General features: G+C 36.7%; 1 protein-coding gene and 1 long non-coding RNA gene across 3 annotated transcripts in view; one reads left to right on the top strand and one right to left on the bottom strand.

Annotated features, from left to right (window-relative positions):
- Nucleotides 1-15,428, bottom strand: part of ERCC6L2 (ERCC excision repair 6 like 2) — a 133,345-nt gene extending 117,917 nt beyond the window's left edge. Inside the window, exons 1-3 of one of the 2 annotated variants that reach the window (XM_036084778.2) lie at nucleotides 15,355-15,428; nucleotides 15,048-15,155; nucleotides 9,636-10,060 (exon numbers count right to left, since the gene is read on the bottom strand). In XM_036084778.2, the coding sequence (XP_035940671.2) occupies nucleotides 9,636-10,060; nucleotides 15,048-15,093 (471 nt within the window). In that variant the 5' untranslated portion in view covers nucleotides 15,094-15,155; nucleotides 15,355-15,428. Of the gene's footprint in view, nucleotides 1-9,635; nucleotides 10,061-15,047; nucleotides 15,222-15,354 lie in introns of those variants that run through there. The other variant, XM_078062114.1, reaches the window with a different exon arrangement.
- LOC118531004 (uncharacterized) lies at nucleotides 14,792-18,417 on the top strand. Its single transcript, XR_004914943.2, has 2 exons — nucleotides 14,792-14,951; nucleotides 15,206-18,417. It is a non-coding gene; the product is annotated as an uncharacterized LOC118531004 (long non-coding RNA).
- Nucleotides 18,418-19,540: the final 1,123 nt, after the last annotated feature.

The following is a 19,540-nucleotide window of genomic DNA, read 5'->3' as shown; positions in this document are numbered from 1 at the left end:
AGCCCTTCAGTCCTAGACCTTTGTTTTTTGGGAGTTTTTTGATTACTGATTCAATTTCATTGCTGATTATCAGTCTGTTCAAATTTTCTATTCCTTCCTGATTCAGTTTTGGGAGATTATGTTTCTAGGAATTTATCCATTTTTTTCTAGTTTATAATATTCTCTTACAATCCTTTTTATTTCTGTGGTGTTAGGTGTTATTTCTCCTCTTTCATGTCTGATTTTGAGTCCTCTTTTTTCTTTTCTTCTTCTTTTTCTTTTTTTTTATGAATCTGGCTAAAGGTTTATCAATTTTGTTGGTCTTTTCAAAGAACCAACTTACGGTTTCATTGATCTGTTCTATTGGTTTTTGTTTGTTTACTTTCTATTTTGTTTATTTCTGCTACACGAGACACACTTTAAATATTAAGACACAGATTCCTTTATTAACAAAGCTAAAAGTTGGTTCTTTGAAAAGATCAACAAAATCAATAAACCTCGTTGGGCTATCAGGAATAAAACAGAGAGGCGCCTGCATGGCTCAGTTATGAGTCTGCCTTGGGCTCAGGTCATGATGCCAGGATCCTGGGATCAAAGCCACGCATAGGGCTCCCTGCTCAGCAGGGAGTCTGCTTCTCCCTGGGCCTCTGCGTCTGCCCCTCCCCCACTCGTGCCACGCACACGCATACACACTCTGTCTCTCTCAAATAAATAAATAAAATCTTTTAAAAAACAGAATAAAACAGAATATAAAATATTCACATTAAAAATGCAGAGGTATCACTCAGATCCTACAAAGACTAGAAGAGTGAAAAGGAGTATCATGGAAATCTTTATCAATTTGACAACTTAGATGAAATGGATAAATTCTTTGAAAAATACAATTTACCAAACTGACACAGGAAGAAGTAGAAACTCTTAATAGCTTCATAGCTATTAAAGTAATTGAATCCATTATCAAAAACCTTCCCTCAAAGAAAATTCCAGGTCCAAAAGATGTCACTAGTAAATTCTATCAAATATTTAAGTATAAAATAACAGAAACTTTACCCAATTCTTTTAGTAAAAAAAGGAGGAAGAAACACTTCTCTATTTTATGAGATCTGCATAACTTCAATACCAAAACCAGACAAACATAATATGAGAAAACTATAGACCAATATCCATAATAAATATATAAAGGCAAAAATTCTTAAAATATTAGCCAATTAGGGCGCCTGGGTGGCTCAGTCGGTTAAGCGACTGCCTTCAGCTCAGGTCATGATCCCAGGGTCCTGGGATCAAGTCCCACATCAGGCTCCTTGCTCCGCGAGGAGCCTGCTTCTCCCTCTCCAGCTCCCCCTGCTTGTGTTCCCTCTCTTGCTGTCTCTCTCTCTGTCAAATAAATAAATAAAATCTTAAAAAAAAAAAAGCTAAAAAAAATATATTAGCCAATTAAATCCAGCAAATATAAAAACAATACCTCATGATCAAATTGAGTTTATCTGAAAAATACAGAACTAGTTTAAGATTAAAAAAACCAATCAATATAAATCATATTGATTCATATATTAACAGAGAAAAGGAGAAAAATTGATGATCTCAATGGATGCAGAAAACATATTTGATAAAATCAATACACAGTAACTACCAAAAAAACCCTCAGAAATTAGGAAACATCCTGCATCTGATAAAAGACAGTATGAAAATCCTACAGCTAATACACTTAATGTTAAAATATTGAATGCTTTCTGTCTAAGACAGGAATGAGATAAGGATGTCACTGCTTCTATTCAAATTGTCCTGGAATCCTATCTAGCCAGTGAAATATGGCAAGAAATAGAAATAAAAGACATAAGAATTAAAGAAGTTAAACTGTCTCTATTGGTGGATGACATATACTGTTTACATAGAAAATCCTAAGGCATCTACCAAACAACTAATAGAACTAGTAGGTGATGAATTTGGCAAGGTGGCAGGATATGAGCTCAATATATAAAAATAAATTTGACTTTTATATACTACCAGCAAAAAATTAGGATATTAAATTTAAAAAGTTCCACTAACAATAGATTAAAAATATATAATTACATATAACAAAATATGTTATATGTTAGGCCCAATACACAACTATAAAGCCCTGCTGAGAGAAATTAAAGACCTAAATTAATGGAGCTATCACTACATGTTAATTCTCCCCAAACTGTTCTATAAATTCAATATAATTGAACTCCATAATCCTAATAAAATCCTAAAAGATCTGTTCATGGAATTTGACAAACTGATTAAAACTTTACATCGAAATAGAAAGGATTACATAAAGATACACAAGGTATAGCAAGAAAACAGTAACACAAAATTTGAGTATAAGGATAGTCAAACTGAACAAGACCATTCTCGTCTTTTTGTTCTATACCATTGTTCAGTTTGACTATCCTTATACTCAATTTTGTGTTAATTACTTTCTCACATATATCGACAAACAACTCAGTTTAAAGATGGACAAAGGACTTGTATCTTAATCACTTTGGGACACTGTAACAAAATTATAGACTGCATGGCTTAAACAACACTCTGACTTCTCACAGTTCTACAGTCTAGGTTCAAGATCAGAGTTCTGGCAGATCTGGTGTCTGTTGAGAGCCCACTTCCTGGTTTACAGATGGCTTGAAGTCTTCTTGTTGTATCCTCAGATGACAGAGCAGAGAAAGGAAGCAAACTTTCTCCTATCTCTTTTTACAGTGTCACTAATCTCATCCCTAATCACTCCCCAAAGACCCCACCTCCAAATAATACTATCACATTGAGGATTAAAGTCTCAACACATGCATTTTGGGGGGACACAAACATTCAGTCTACATATCAACTTGAATACATACTTCTCCAAAGAACATATATATATATATGGCCAAAAAGCACATGGAAAGTTGTTCAACATCATTGGTCATTATAGAAATGCAAATCAAAACCACAATGAGATACCACTTCACATGCACTAGAATGGCTATAATGAAGAAAGTAAAATAATAAGTATTGACAAGGATGTGCAGAAATAGGAAACCCTACACATTGATGATGGGAATGTAAAATGGTGTAGCCACTGTGGAAAATGGTATAGCAGTTCCTCAGAAAAATAAACATAGAAATACCATATGATCTAGTAATTCTACTACTAGGTACCTAAACAAAAGAAACGAAAGCTATGTCCACACAGAATCTTGTACATGATAGCAGCATTTTTCGTAACAGCCAAAAGGTGGAAACAATCCAAAGGATGAAAAGAAAAGCAAATTGTGGTATTTACATACAACAGAATATTTCTCAGCCATAAAAGGAATGAAGTACTGATATACTTGGATAAGCCCTGATAACATCATAATAAATGAATGAAAGAAGCCAGGCACAAATGGTCACAATTGTATGATTCCTTTTACGTGAAATATTCAGGAAAGGCAAATCCATATAGACAAAAGGCCCATTAGTGGTTGTGAGGGAAATGAAGGTAATTACTTCTGGGGTGTTCTGTGCTGATAAAAAATTTTAAAACAGAGAGAGATGGGGTTGCATAACATTGTGAATGCACTAAGTTACTTGTATACTTTAAAATGGTTAGTTTATGTTATGTGAATTTCACCTCAATAAAAAAATTTTAAATTATACCTTATATTTTTATGAGAGACATTTGGGCATTTAAGGTATAATCACCATTATTCTAGTTCTTGAAAAAGTTAAAAAAAAATGTAAAATGTCAAGTTAATACAGATCAATAATTCAATAAACAGGAGCTGTTTTTGTTAGCATCATTCCACTGGGATAAGGAGACTTGCATACAGTCTTGTATATCACAATAAAGTAGATTTTTCAGCAAATTATGTTATCTAAAAGATTACAAAATAATGACATATAAGAATGGTCAAAACTTGTGCTGAGTTTTAAAATATTCTAACAAAATTTGCGCTTCTAGCCCATATTATATAAGGCAGTGTAATGCAGGAGTTTGGAGTCTGACCAACCAGTTTTATACTAACTATGTGACGTTGGGCAATTTACATAATGTATCAATAAATTTCAATTTTTTCATCAATAAAATGGGGGCAACAATGCCTAATTAACATGTAGGCTTAACAGAAAATGCCTATCACAGAGCCTAACATATAGGGATCATTAAATATAAGCTATAACACATGATTACCTAATCCAACTTAAAATTCATTGGTCCATTCAATAAAAACATATTCATTACCTAATACATGCCAGGTACTGTGCTAGGTGCTGGAAAAGCTTAGATGAAAGGCTTATTTGTATCTGACAGCAGTCTGAAATCCAGTTGATTTGGGGGTGGGGCACAGTGGGAAAGGAGATGAGGTGAGGAAGCATGGCTGAGAAAAAAACTGATGAGCAGAAAATAGTAATAACTATATAAAAATAGTAATAACTGCAAGAGGGCACCGGGGTGGCTCAGTTGTTAAGCGTCTGCCTTTGGCTCAGGCCATGATCCCAGGGTCCTGGGATCGAGCCCCGCATCGGGCTCCCTGCTCAGCGGGAAGCCTGCTTCTCCCTCTCCCACTCCCCCTGCTTGTGTTCCCTCTCTCGCTGTGTCTCTCTCTGTCAAATAAATAAATTAAAAATTTCTTTAAAAAAAAAAATTCAGCAAGAGATTGATGTGAACAAAATGGCTGATGCAGAACTCAGACTAAAGGAGGCAAAAAGAATGTTTCACAAATGACAGAGTTCAAGCATTGGACAATAATGAAAAGGTCAGGCAACTGGGTATTGATTAGAACGGGACATGAGGAAACTATATAGTGAGGGAAATGTTCTATATCTTATTAGAGTAGTGGTTTTATATATATACATATATATGAGTTAAATACGCATAACTGTACACTTTCAATCCATGCATTTTACTGTTTATAATTAAAGACAGGATCATACACACACACACACACACACATACACACAAACAGACACACACACACAAAGATACATATATTCTTTTGAATTATAGGCAAACTGGTCCTCAAAGGCTACTGAAAAGGCAGAAAAGATACCAATTAGATACTATATGACGATTTAAATTAAGCAATATAAACCTAATCCATTGCTTTCCTCTTAATTCATCTACGGATTGTTTCATTATAAGAAAACTATATTCCTAATTATGATAATTCATAATTCAACCTGTCCATCTATCCAAGATGATGAAGATCTTAATTTTAACTTAATTTGTCAAATTCCATGAATTTGAGAATTCTGTAAAATATTGGGAAATTTTAATAAAAATCTAGGATTTTGCATTCATTCCCAATTTTAATTTCTTAGTCCAATTAAAACTAAAAGTGAAAATAGATGAATTATTGGTGTTGAACACATCATGGGCACAAATGAACACAAGGAAACTTCTGGGGTAATAGATGTGTTCATTATCTTGATTGTGGTATTGTAGTGATCATTTCTTGGGTGCACTTATATGTAAAACTTACAAAACCATACACTGTAAATTTATGCACTTTAATGTATATCAACTCTAACTTTAAAAAGTACATACACAACATACAAATGAATATATACACATACAACCAACAAGTCTGCTAAAACTAGTAAGACTGACAAAACCAAATTTTGTAAGAATATAGAGCAACCATAATTTCATACATTGTTGGCAGGAATGCAAAATGGTACAAACACTTTGGAAAAGGTCTAGCAATTTCTTATAAAACTAAGCATACATTAGTTTATGACCAAGTAATTCCATTCCTAATTATTTACTCAAGAAAAGTGAATACATAGAAGATTGCTCAAGAGAGTTCTTAACAGTTTTATTCATAACAACTAAAAACTGGAAACAGCTCAGGTGTCCATCAGCTGGAGGATAGATAAACAAAATGCAGCATCTAAACAATGGAATAACTACCAGGAATAAAAAGGAACAAACTACTTATGCAGTCAATAACACAGATAAGACTCAAAATATTATGCTAAGTGAAAGAAGCCTTACAAAGAGTGTACATGTATGATCCTATTTATATAAAAAAGCAAAACTAACCTATGATATAAAAAAGCAGAACAGTGATTGCCTCTTGGGGGTGGTGGGAAGACCAGGAAGAAACAGAATTGATCTCTCCTAGAGTGATGATAATGTTCTGTATCTTTAAAGGGTTTATTTGGCTTACACAGATGTCAAAGCTCATGGAATGGTGGGTATACTTAAGATTTGTGCATGTCATTGTAAATTTTACTTCAAAATGAAAAAAAAGAATTGTAAATAAACACTGACTAGGTAATGACACATATGGTCAAGTGTTTGGGGATAGGATATATTAATGTCTGCTACTTTAAAATGCCACAAAACATGGCTTGATGGATGGATAGGTAAGTGATAAAGCCATGTATAATGACATGTTAAAAGAATCTAGGTGGTAGGTATATAGGTATTCATTGTACAATTCTTCCAACTCTTCTATATGTTTGAAAAGATTCATAAGAAGATCCTGGGGGAAAAATCAGTTTGTAAGACAGTAGTGACTCCATTTTTGCACATTTATTTATGTCTGTGTATTCATGGACCAGTATATATGAAATATATGCATACATATGTTTATGTATGTTGTATATTCAACTGTTCCCTCTCAGATAGATCCTTCCAATTCACTTAAAAAATACTCAAGTTCCTCCTCTTTCCAAATGATACAAACAAACAAAAAAGAAACTTCCTCAAAATTCCATCCTCCTTCAGCTACTACTAGGTCACTTTTGTTCCTTTCAAAGCTACCTTTCTTAAAGAGGTAAGCATACTTCCCATGTCTATGCCTTCACCTACTTCATCTGGCTTGAGCCCCCCCTCCCCTGAATTCCAGCAAAATAGCTCTTGTTCAAGATACCAATAATTTCCAATGTCACTAGATCAAATGCACATTTTAAAATCCTTATCCCTTGAAGAATGTAAAATATTGAGCTGACATTTTTAAATCTGAAATGAGGGAAACAAACTTTATTTCGGATGTAAACCAAGCTTTTTTAAAAAGAAAAGTTCAATTTCATATTATGGTCAAGTCAGAATGTGAGAAGGGAAAAACTTAAGGGATGTTATCAGAAAAAAGGAAAAAAATGAATAAGATTATACTACAGTCCAAATGGTAAATGCCAATGGTAATAAATGCCAACAGTAAATTTTCATAGACCATTTTCACCTAATTCTACTGCACTTTGAAATTCTACTAAACTAACTATAGTCCACATTTCTTCAACTGGTTTAGTCATTGTATTTATAGAAGCTCCACCTTAAATGGATCTCCCAAACCTCCTGTTTATGTAGAAATTATTCTCTGAGCTATAAGAATAATAACCAGGGATGTAGGTCTCCAAGGATCAGAAAAATCCAGCTAAGTATCAAAACTAGTATAGAAACTATGTCCTAATCTTCAGAAGATAAGCCCTCAAGACTTTCAAAGAACATTCAAAACATAACTGAAAGCCTTCCAAGGATTTCAGTGTGTCAGGTAATATAAAATTTTGCAGTAAAATCACTTTAAAAAATACATCATAAAATAAAGGAAATTTCTTTATAACATGGACTTCAGAGATGAAAGCTAAATTTGAGCCTAAAACATGCATAAGAATTTGAATTGTATATGGTAGTTTTAATGGGAGGAGATTCCCAACTAGTTCCCAAAAAGGTCACTTTTAGTAGCACCTTCATGTTTCTGATTTTGCAGATTAGCAGGCATTGGCTAGTCAAAGAAGTATGGGAAAAGACATTCTAGCATGGGCAAAAACAATAAAACTGTATGTAAAGATAGTCATATTAGTTATTTATGGTTATAGTTATTTATTTTCTTCTAGTATTCATCCATATACCTTGGTCACAGATGATATTTTCCTAAAGGCTCCTTTCTTTATTCTTGCCACCTATTCTCCTGAGAAAGTAAATTTGTTTATTCCATAAGCAATTATTTAGCACCTTCAATGTGCAAGCCTAGAACTATGTGCATTGCCTGGACTTAAAGGGACAAACAGTACGGCTAATGGTGATACACTATGATTATTAAAGGACTTAGTTTTACTCTAGCTTTTTACATCAGAGCTTTATACATAATTGCATTATTAGACTATTTTTTAAAGATTTTTATTTATTTATTTGAGAGAGCGAGAGAGAGCACACACATGTGAGCAGGGGGAGGGGCAGAGAGAGAAGGAGAGGGAGAGAGAGAATCCAAAGCAGACTCTGAGCTGGGCGCGGAGCCCGATGTGGGGCTCGATCTCACAACCCTGAGATTATGACCTGAGCCAAAACCAAGGGTATGATCCTTAACCCACTGAGCCACCCAGGCGCGCCTAGACTATTTTCAAATGTTGAAATTAGTTTTTCACTTACCTTTGAGTTCCACTAACAATGGAGGTGTCATGAAGAATAAAATAGCTTAAATTCAATTATAATGAAGGAAACACAGAAGGATTTAATCAGAAACTAGACAAACACTCCTGAAAAACTAGAGTAATTGTATAGTATAAAGTCTAGCTTCAGAACTCTAATCTTTTTAGATCACAAACCTTTGTGATAAGCAGCTTCTAACAGGGCTCCCAATAATCCCAACCTGCTGGTATCCACAGCCCTATTTAATCTTCCCCCTTAACTAAGAGCTGAACCTAGCAATTTGCTTCTAAAGAAGCAAATACGGCAAAAGTGAAGGGCTGTCTCTTCTGTGATTAGGTTACAAAAGACCATGAGTTCCCTCTTACTCGTGCTCTCTCTTGCCCTCTCACTTGCTCTCCCTGAAGAAGCATGCTGCCATGTTATAAGAAACTCCAGTAAGAGGCCCATGTAGCAAGGAACCAAGGGAGCCCTTCACCAATAAACAACTCATGAGAAACTGAGGCCTCAGTCTAACATCCCACAAGGACCTTAATCCTGCCAACAACCCCGTGGCCGCAAAGGGAATCCACCCTAGTCCAACCTTGAGAGGACTGCTGCCTTGTGAGAGGCGGAGCCAGAGGACCCAGCTAATCTGCACCTGGATTCCTGACCCACAGAAACTGTAATATGATAAATGCATACTCTTGTAAGCTGCTAAATTTTGGAGTAATTTGTTATACAGCAATAGATAACTAACATACACTCCCTCTCAAGAAAAGCGTGTAAGTATACAAATTCTGGCACACATTTTAGGGAAATAGGAAGCCTCTCTGAAGTCCACCAGTGGAATTCCTAGCGGTCCAGGGATCCCAGATTAAGAAACTTCTGATATGATAAACTCTAAACAATATACACAAAAGGCCTGCAAGAAATCAATTTAACCATGTTATGTAGCTTAACAAATGTCAGAATACTTTCCTTCCATACAGTATTGCTAAGAAAGTTAAACTACTTTAAATATAATTGATATCTTAGTACTAGTATTACCAAAGGTAAAATCAAGCCAAGTTATACCAAAACATTATTTTGAGTAACATATTTCACAAATACTAAATAAGTACTGAGGATAAAATAATGACTACAGACCATCCTAATTTTGAGGACTTTCCTGGCCAGTGGGTGAGAAACACAGACACACACACACACACAAAATAGCTACTATAAGAGTTGGGAGCACAAATAGAGATTTGTATATGGTATCCATTCATGTACATAATAAAATGACTTTAATGAATTTTAGTTATAATGCAATTAGCAGAAATACCTGTACTGTTTTTCCAAGTCCCATGTCATCACCAAGAATACATCCTTTTCCTTGGAGGAAGTGTGCATAGAGAAACTGGGCTCCTTCCCTTTGGTAGTCTCTCAAATACCTGTTAATAGTATAAGGAATAGAGTCTCCATCTTCAGATAATGGAAAAGCAACAGCAGATGATGGAAATTTTCGGTCAGGGAAATAAGGTTTTTCCAAATCTTCATCATCAAATATAAAATTCCTGGAGCAATCTTTAAGAGATTTTACTTCTTGAAGTCTTTTAAGAGGTACTTTTCTTTCTTGAAAATCTGAATATAAGATGATTGCAAATGACTTCCCATTTTCATCCACTGTGATAGATTTTATGCTTGCTTCACAAAGTGTGCCATTATCTGGAGAAGGGGCAAGACATCTTTCTCCTGGATGCCATATGTCTGTAATAATAAAGAAGAAAATAAAATTTCCAAATCTAACTTATAAACTAACCCCCCATTTATCCACTGCTATGAGAAAAAAAAAAATGTACCTCACACGAATACCCTTTCCAAATTACTGAAACAAGCTAAATTATAACATGTATAGATATTCTCCTAAAACATATTATCAGATGTTCTCCTATAATAAGCAGAATAAAGGATATATAATTTATTTCCAGTGATTCTCACCCTGGCTGTGTGTCATAATCTCCTCATACATGCTTGGACACTACCTCTGTTGATTGTGGTTCAGTGGCTATGGGCCATGGGCATTTGGTTTTATGACTTTGTTTGGTGGGCATTGTTGAATTCAAAGGGCCATTCTGATTCACAGCCAGGGTTGAGAACCACCGATTTAGATATTCATGATGATTTGTGAACATTATGTATATTATTCATGATATGGTAGACTAATAGTAAATGGGACTTGATAATGAGCAAGCTAAAATCCTCTAGACAGCAATGCTTTTGTGATTCTCCTGTCTGCTTTTTCCCATCTCCTTTCTCTGGAGACAGCTGTTACTTCTTGTCAACATTGCTGCTTCTTTTTAAAAAAAAATTTTTTATTTTTTATTTTTTTCTAGTATCACTACTTCTAAACTGTTCCCTGAATTTGTATACAACTAACCAAGGGAATCTCTAATCCAACCACAGAGTGATGCGTGCCAGCTTTGTCACAGCTTTTTTCCCTTCTATGTTTTAAAGGCTTGCAGTTCTTTAAAAAGAGATGAATTCTAAGATCTCTTTTATGCTAAGATTCTATTATTCTTTGAAAAGTCTGACCCTTTTCTCTATATGTATTTATTCCGTGCTTAATTGTACAGCTTTCAATTTTATTTTCTTTTTTTTTTAAGATTTTATTTATTTATTTGACAGAAAGCGAGTGAGAGAGCACAAGCAGGGGAACAGCAGAAGGAGAGGGAGAAGCAGGCCCCCCACTGAGCAGGGAGCCTGATGCGGGACTCGATCCCAGGACCCTGGGATTATGACCTGAGCCGAAGGCAGAAGCTTAACCCACTGAGCCACGCAGGCGCCCCGTCTATTTTATTTTCTATTCAGAAAATATAGCACTATGAACAGGGAGGGGAGTATCTTTAGAGCATACAACTAGTATAATTAAAAGATACCAAATAGAGGAAATTAAGTAAAAATAACTTTCTAAATGGAATTTCTTATAGCAAGAATTACAGAGGAGTTGTATGGCTACAGATGTAAGAATACTAGGAATTATTTTTCTCACATATTTCTTATTGAGATCAGATGACCATTAGTAGTTTCTTAGGGTCTTTCCGATGATTTCTTGTTAGGTTTTTATAACATTTGTGATTATAATATGACTAGTATATCTACATTCTCTTAAGCACGAATAACTCATTATGCTATTCCTCAAAAGTAAAACCATTATTCCCACTAACTTTGGTAAGGTTATTTTGCATAACAATTAGAAGTACACCAGGAAAAATCTGTTCTCCTAATCTTTGGATCCAAATGGTTTGAGAACTGTCACACAATTCTAAAAGACACAGTTTTAACATGAAACTAAAATCTTGATCCATTGTACAGGGATAACAGATTAGTGGGCCCTATTTTCGTACCAGTACCATTTGAGCCTTAAGACCTGAATTAACCCTTATAGCAATTCTTAACACATTATTTCTGTTTCACATGATTTGTTTGCCTATCCAGAAAATGCCTTCCAATTTTTAAGGACTTAAGTCATTAATGTGTTTATTATTCAACATATATGTTTTAACACCAATTACCTACAAATATACTGTACCACACAATAGGTATAAAATGAAAAAAAAATGTCAAAAATGATATTGATTAAACCTTGCTCTTTCCAAATCTCATTAAATCTTTCCAAATCTCATTAAATGGCATCATCATCTAGCCAACTTTTCATGATAGAACACATTTAGCCAGCCCTTATTCCTCTTTTTATATTACTCCCTACATCCAATCCATCAGAAAGTCCTGCTGGTTCTCCCTCAAAATTTATCACTTCCCTCCATCATGCTACCACCTCTGTAAAACAACTGTTGGCAAACTTTTTCTGTAAAGAGTCAGATTTGGGCTATTTATTATTTTAGTTTTGCAGGCTATACTGTCTCTTACCCTTGTAACACAAAATCAGGGACAGAGAACACATAAACAAATGGGCATGGCTGTGTTCCAATAAAACTTTATCTACAATAAGTATCAGGCTGGATTTGGCCAGGCCCATAGTTTGCTGTCCTCTGCCCTAAGGCACGTCACCTTTGGCTTTCTCCTAAATTACTGCTATAAACTCCTAACCATTCTCTCTGCTGCCACCATTTTCCCCCTACAATCCATTTTACACATAGCAACAATACTATTTAAAAATATAAATTACTGGGGCGTCTGGGTGGCTCAGGCGGTTAAGCATCCAACTCTTGATTTCGGCTCAGGTCATGATCTCTGGGTCCTGGCATCCAGCCCTGCGTCAGGCTCCATGCTCAGTGGGTATATGCTTGAGGCTTCTCTTCCCCTCTCTCTACCCCTCCCGCTGCTTGTATGCTCTCTCTCTAAAATAAATAAATAAATCTTAAAAAAAATTAAAAATTAGTAAATCTTTAATTTAAAATTTTTCAATAGTTATCATTGCATAAAGAATAAAGTACAAACTCCTTAGTATGGCCTATAAGTCCCAGTATGATCTGCCAATACTTACCTCTCCAACCCATCTCAATTTTTCTCTGTACTCAAACATGCTAAGCAAGTCTTTTCTCAGCTGTTTTTATGTCATCTCTTCACCTTATTTAAAGTAGGGTACCCTTTTATTCTGTATCTCAGTATTTTATTGCCTCCATAACTCATATCACAATGTTTAATGACTATGTTTACTTGTTTTTATCTATCTTTCCCACTAGAGAATAATTTCCTTTCCAGGAAAGTGTCTGTATTTTTCAAGTTTTATCCCCAGCATCGGCACTCAGTAGGCACTCAATAAATGTGCTGAATTTATTAACAAAAACACATCCTTGATCTTACAGATCCTAGATATCTAGTGAGGGAGACAGATACTAAAAAGTTCACAAACACGAAATTGTAGCAAGTGCTGCAGGAGATAAGAACAAAGTGCTATGAAAAAGAGTATTGAAGAAACATAATTTAAAAGGGAAGAAGGTCTAAGAAGAGCATCTCTGAGCACACAGCATGTGCAAAAGCCCTATGGGCTTCATACAACAATTTCTGGAAATCTATTTGGTTCCTTAGTTTGAATAATTTCTAGAACTAAACAGATTCAGTTAAGTTTGAGCAAAGGCTGGAATCTCTCTGTATCAAATTCTAGAACAAATAGCTTAAATTGGGAGGATTTCCTGTAGGGTTGAATGAAGGGTCCTCTTTAACGTCATTTCCTTTCCTCCTTTATTCCAGACTGGTCTCCTTGCTGTTCCTCAACTATGGCAAACATGCTCCCACCTCAGGGCCCCTGAGCTTTCTATTCCTTCCATCAACGCTCTCCCTAAATACCCAAATGACTGATTCTTTCACGTCATTTAGGTCTCTGCTCCAATGGCATCTCCTCAGAGGTGTTTTCTCTGACCACTGAATCTAAAATAGCACTCCCTGCCACTCTTTCTTTACCCTGCTTAATTCCATTTTTAGAGAAAACTATGGAATATTTGTTACTGTTTATCTCAACTTAGTTCCCTAGAGCAGGGACTTACTTTGTTCACTACTATATCCTGGGCACCTAGAACAACGTTTGAAACTCAAATACTTGTAGAACTAACAAATATTTATACAGAGCTAACATTTGAAGACTTATGTGTGCCAGGCATGTGCTTTATTTCATTTAAGCCTCGCCACTATCCTTTCATGACTTCATGTAAGTAATATTGTTAGTTCCATTTTATAAATGGTGAAACAGATAAAGGTTAACCAACTTGCCCTTGGTTACATAGCTTAAAAATGGCAGATCCTGGATTTGACCCAAGCTATCTGACCTTGTAACTACCATACTGTACCATGCACACATGAATGAACAAGTCCCTGAACTGAGTAGTCCCTGCTCCTTTTAACTGAGGTCTGAGCACCACAGTCACTACAATCTCCACTCAGCAGCTTCTCTACTTATTTCAACTGCCAGGCTTCTATGGGTAGTTATATTTGTGATCCCTGAGTTATAGTGTCATCAATTCCTAGCCTTCAGAGTTGAGGCTTATTACATAAACCTCTCTAAACTTTAGCTCTGAATTCCTCATCTATTTAATGAGATCGATACCTTCCTCAAAGGAAAGCATGGAGATAAATAATCAGCATATTGCTGGGCACAGAACAAGCACTCAATATCTGATAGTTTTTATTATATCACTTTTAATAATGAAAGCTATTAATATGGGGGCAAGAAGGCATCCCATTTGACTTGTTAGATAGCCACACCCTCCTTAAACCCTCTCTTGAGGACCCAATAAAGGTTGACTGTAAGGCCCTGATTCAGTACATCATATATAAGGTCTTTGTGTAATCAAATAATGTGAACTGAATATCTCAACCTTTATTCACCTATGTAACTACAAACGTCTACCATTCGCTAAGAACTGGGGCATACAAGGACAAAGGATAAACATACCACACATTTACTGAATGCTTATTATGGACCTGGGTCACATAAGTGCTTTGCATACACTATCTTATTTCGTAATCACAAGAACTCAGCAATGATCTCCATTTTACAGATGAGGAAACTGCCCAAAGTTGTTCAGCAAGTTAACTGTCAGAGCCAGCACTAGATCCAGTCTGACTCCAGAGTCCAGGTTCTCAACACTGAATCCCAAAGAATTGGTGCCAGACTCCGGCTGTCATTCAGAGGAGCCACAAGGTAAAATCCCAACCCCAAGGGAACTGGCAGGAACGGGTCCAACCCAGCGCAGTAAAGACAGGTGCCTAGGCTGAGAGGCGAGCTCCGAGCTTGTACCTTTGCCGGCGGTTTCCGCGCGAGGCTTGGGGGCAGAGGGATCCATCTGGCCAGGGGGAGGGGCCGGGCAGCCTGGTTGCGTACAATACTCGGCAGGCGGCCGAGGACCTGGAGGAGGAGGCGGGCGGGAAGACTGAGGCCAACGCCACTTCCTGCAGCCCTTCGTACATCGCCCCCCTGAAGCGCGACGCCAGCGGACGAGAGGGAACACAGGTGGAGCCCGAGAGGGTCCAAGGAGAGGGGAGGCGGCGTCCCAGACAGCGGCAGAGCTGGAGAGCGCTGTGGAGGCTGGCAAGGCGGCGCTCACCTAGTCATCTCGCGTTCCGCCGGGGGAGGAAGCAAGCCGGCAAGTGGACCCCTGACCCTCCCTTTCAGAGTTGGCCCTACCTCTACCTTCCCCTGCAACTTTCAGCCCTGGCTCGGAAAATCCCGCGAGATCGGACCCCTGAACTGTCATTGCGGTCTCGCGATAACAAAATCTTGGTTCACATGGGCGGAGCAGTCTTCCTGCCTTCTTGGCCCCGGGAAGCCGGTAACGTAAAGGTCCGCGACCGTTGCAAGTATCGCGAAGTTTGATATCGCCTGCCTGGCGGTTGCGCGTCTTACGACAACAGAGGGATCTGAAGATACCCGTGGGCTCGCACCTCCGGCAGTCCTTAAGGGCTGACTTATAGCTGGAGACCGTGTCCACGATCGCGGCCTGCTGCTGGCTTATATTTAGTACTTCCTCGTGTTCCTCGTGTAGCGCATGCCCAGGAACTTGAGGCGAGTGACTCCCTCCTGGAGCGCTCAGCGGGGTGGGGGACACCCGCCCGGAAGCCAACGCTTCACGACACTCGCGGGAGACTGAGTAAACTTAGTGGTCACACACTAAAATATAGTCAAAATAACTCTTGTGAGTACAAACCAGCAATACATGCCGTAAATAGAAGATAAAGGTAAAAATACTATGAAAATTTAAAGTGTCCGTGTACCATCTACAGTTAGAATGGTTTGTGAGACATTATGGGAAAACACCAAGCAGGCAGTCGGGCTGTTTTTGTTAAAGCATCATCAGAACAACACACTACTCACAAGTTAATGGATACTACTTTTCTAATACTTTGCCAGACCTCATACGTTGATTCATCCAAAAAAAAAATGGTTTCTGCACATGTTAAAATGTTTTCATATACTGTAGGGTATTTCATTGAACTAGATTTGCTTGAATGGGCCTGTATTGGTTTCCTATTGCTGCTGTAACAAATTACCACAAATTTTAGAGGCTTAGAACAGCACAAGAGTATTAGGAATAACACAAATTTATTATCGTACAGTTCTGTAAGTCAGAATTCTTACTTGGGTCTCATTAGGCTAAAATCAAGGAATCAGCTGGGCTACATTCTTTTCTGGAGGCTCTCCAGAATCCATTTCCTTGCCTTTCTACACATTCCTTGGCTCATGGCCACCTTCCTTCTGTCTTCAAAGCCAGAGTTGTTGCCTCTCTCTCAGCCTTCCATAGTCACATCTTCCTCAGATTGCAGCTGGGTAAGATTCTTTGATCTTATGATCAGATTGGGTCTACCTGAATAATGCAGGATAATCTTCCCATTTGAAGGTCTGTACCCTCAATTATATCAGCAAAGTCCCTTTGCCAGCTAAAGTAATATATTCATGAGTTCCAAGGATTAGGATGTAAACATCTTTAGGGGCTCATTATTCTACCTACCAAAGGGTCTAAAGGAGGAAAGCTATGTTTGTTTGCTGCCAATAGGTATCTATACTTTGAGAGATACTAACAATTAGCAATATGTTTTCATAAAATCCTTCATCTAGAGTAGCCCTTGTTTCTGTTTACCAACAGGTAGAAACTTTGTATCTAAGAAAAACATCTAATTTACTCACTATGTGTGAGATGTTGGCCCTCACACATGGTTGAGAAGTTATGTCATTTAACCTCATTGCTTAAGTGTCCTCACCCATGACAACAAAGAGGCAAGTAACAGTAACCTACATGAAAAAGTGTTGTTGTAAGTATTAAATAGGATAAGTAAAACATCTAAAACAGTACCTGCCATAGGAAGGAATATGTGGATTGCTATTACTGTTGTTATCGATGGAATGCATCCACTTGAAAGTTGCATTCTACATAACCATTGCTTCATTTTAATATTTTGGCTAATAGTTGGTAGTACATTATTACTTAGATTAGAATTTTAGACTACATTCTAACTTAAAACACCATGGATTGTAAGGCGTATTATTTAGGTACAGCTGAAAAAAAGAAAAAACTGCTCATTATATAAATTGTAACTCTTGATTTTTAACATGCATCCTGATACTGGAAATTTTTAAATGTGGGGAAAAAATCTGCTTCTTGGAATTGATGAAATATATCTTTTTTACTTAAATTCTTTTCACATTGTCTCCAAAATTAATGGCAATTGGAAATTTCAACCAAGCTTACTTTTTTCTTTTTACAACTACCAAAAAAGTTTGATTGTTCCCCTCCCACACACTAAAATAACTAGTTGTGTAATATTGTCTTATTTTTCCAGAGGTCTACTAATGTAAGACGTTGATTTTTTATTTTTTTTAAGTTTTTTTTTTTTTTTGAGAGAGAGAGAGCATGAGGTGAGGGGGCAGAGGGAGAGGAAGAAGCAGGCTCCCCACTTAGCACGGAGCCTGGCACCCTGAGCCAAAGGCAGACACTTAACTGACTGAGCCACCTAGGCACCCCAAGACCTTGATCTTTAAGGGCTGACATTTAAATAGAAGTGATAAAACAAAATCAGAAGTAAATTTTTATTTAAATGAAAGAGGTCATCTGGTTGAAGGAATACTGGTGACTAACAGAGGAGGAGGGGGCCTTAATTTCTGAGTATTAATTATTTAACCTCACCACCATGTTTATGATGCATAGTGAAGCAGAAAAAATCATGACATAAAAATATGTGTTAGTGAATTAGATGCCTCACAAAATTAGATATCCTTAAACATTCCTTCCCCCACTAACAGTAGTTTTTGTCTAAGGCCATTGCAAGGACATCCTTGTCTAGGTGCCGATGTTGTACACATCTAATACTGTAATGCTAACCGCTGCAAAGTGAATTTGAAAGTCTTGCAAAATATTTGGGAATTCCTAAAGTCAATATAAATGATCTTGGATAACCAGAACATGTGCAAAACCATTGGCAAAGGAGGAGCTAGCAAAATTAAACTTATTAAAACCACAAAAAGAGAAGAAACAGAGGATGATAACATAGACATTTCTGAAGAATATTACTTGAATATCAAAGAGACCCTTGAGAAAAATGATTCTAATATTTTATCAAAGAAATTTTTTTGTGTTTGCAATGCAAAAATTAAATATATACCTATATGTGGTTCATAGACCTCCAAAGTTGTGTGTTAATTCAGCAGAAAAGCTCAAGAAAAAAAAAAATAGGTGTGTATTTCAGTTCATTTGGCCTGCTATAATAATACCACAGATTGGGTAGCTTATAAACAACAGAAATCTATTTCTCACAGTTCTAGAGGCTGGGGAATCCAAGATCAAGGCATCAGCATGGTTGTGTTCTGGTGAGACCCCTCTTCCTGATTCATAGCTGGCACCTTGGTATGTCGTCATACAGTGGAAGGGGCGAGAGAACTCTGTGGTATGTCTTTAAGAGTACTAATTTTATTCATGAGGGCTCCACATGTGTGTATGTCATCACTTTGGGCACTAGGATTTCAGCATATTAATTTTGAGGGGACACGAACATTCAGATCATAGCAATATGAGAACTTTGAACTTTGAAATTTTCTTAGTTAGATGATTTTAGGTTGTAGCATTTCTCCCTTGATAAAATGTCCCAGCCACTGTGTCAAGGGAAAGAAAGGAAGAATAGATGAGTAAGAGCAAGGTAAACATGGTAGAAATAGATGTGTCCTTTATCAATAAGTAATCTATAGAGTTTAAAAGGCAACATTCAACAATATGAATATACTTAACATTTCTGAACTGTACACTTAAAAATGATTAAGAAGGTTAGTTTTCTGTGTGTGTGTTTTTTTACTACAATAAAAAAAAAAAAAAACCTGGGTCAACAAAAGGACAATTTAAAACTTGAGCCAAGTGTAGTGAAAGATACATAGTGAATGGCAGGTTAGTGCTAGGAATGTGATGACTATTACATCTTGAACCTTCACCAATGCCATTTTTACTTAATAGACTCATTGAAGAAATCTCAGAGGTCCTCGATCCAATGCTCTAACTTAAAGATAATAAGATAGTTTGAGAAATGGTAGTTTATTTTACCAAGGTCACAAATAGCAAATAACAAAATCAGGATTAGAATACGATTCTTCATTCTTGTTCCAATATGATAGGTGTATAAAAATACTATTTCATAGAAGATATTTTTAAATTTGAAAAATTAAAACCTATGATTCTGTTTCTTGTACTATTCCATATCTCATGTCATGTAATAAGCCTAAAAATTCTGCAACAAAACACCAAGACCTGCAGG

This window comes from Halichoerus grypus, chromosome 14 (genome assembly GCF_964656455.1).
Source record: "Halichoerus grypus chromosome 14, mHalGry1.hap1.1, whole genome shotgun sequence".
Classification (NCBI taxonomy): Eukaryota; Metazoa; Chordata; class Mammalia; order Carnivora; family Phocidae; genus Halichoerus; species Halichoerus grypus.
This window is presented reverse-complemented; position numbering and strand designations above follow the sequence as displayed.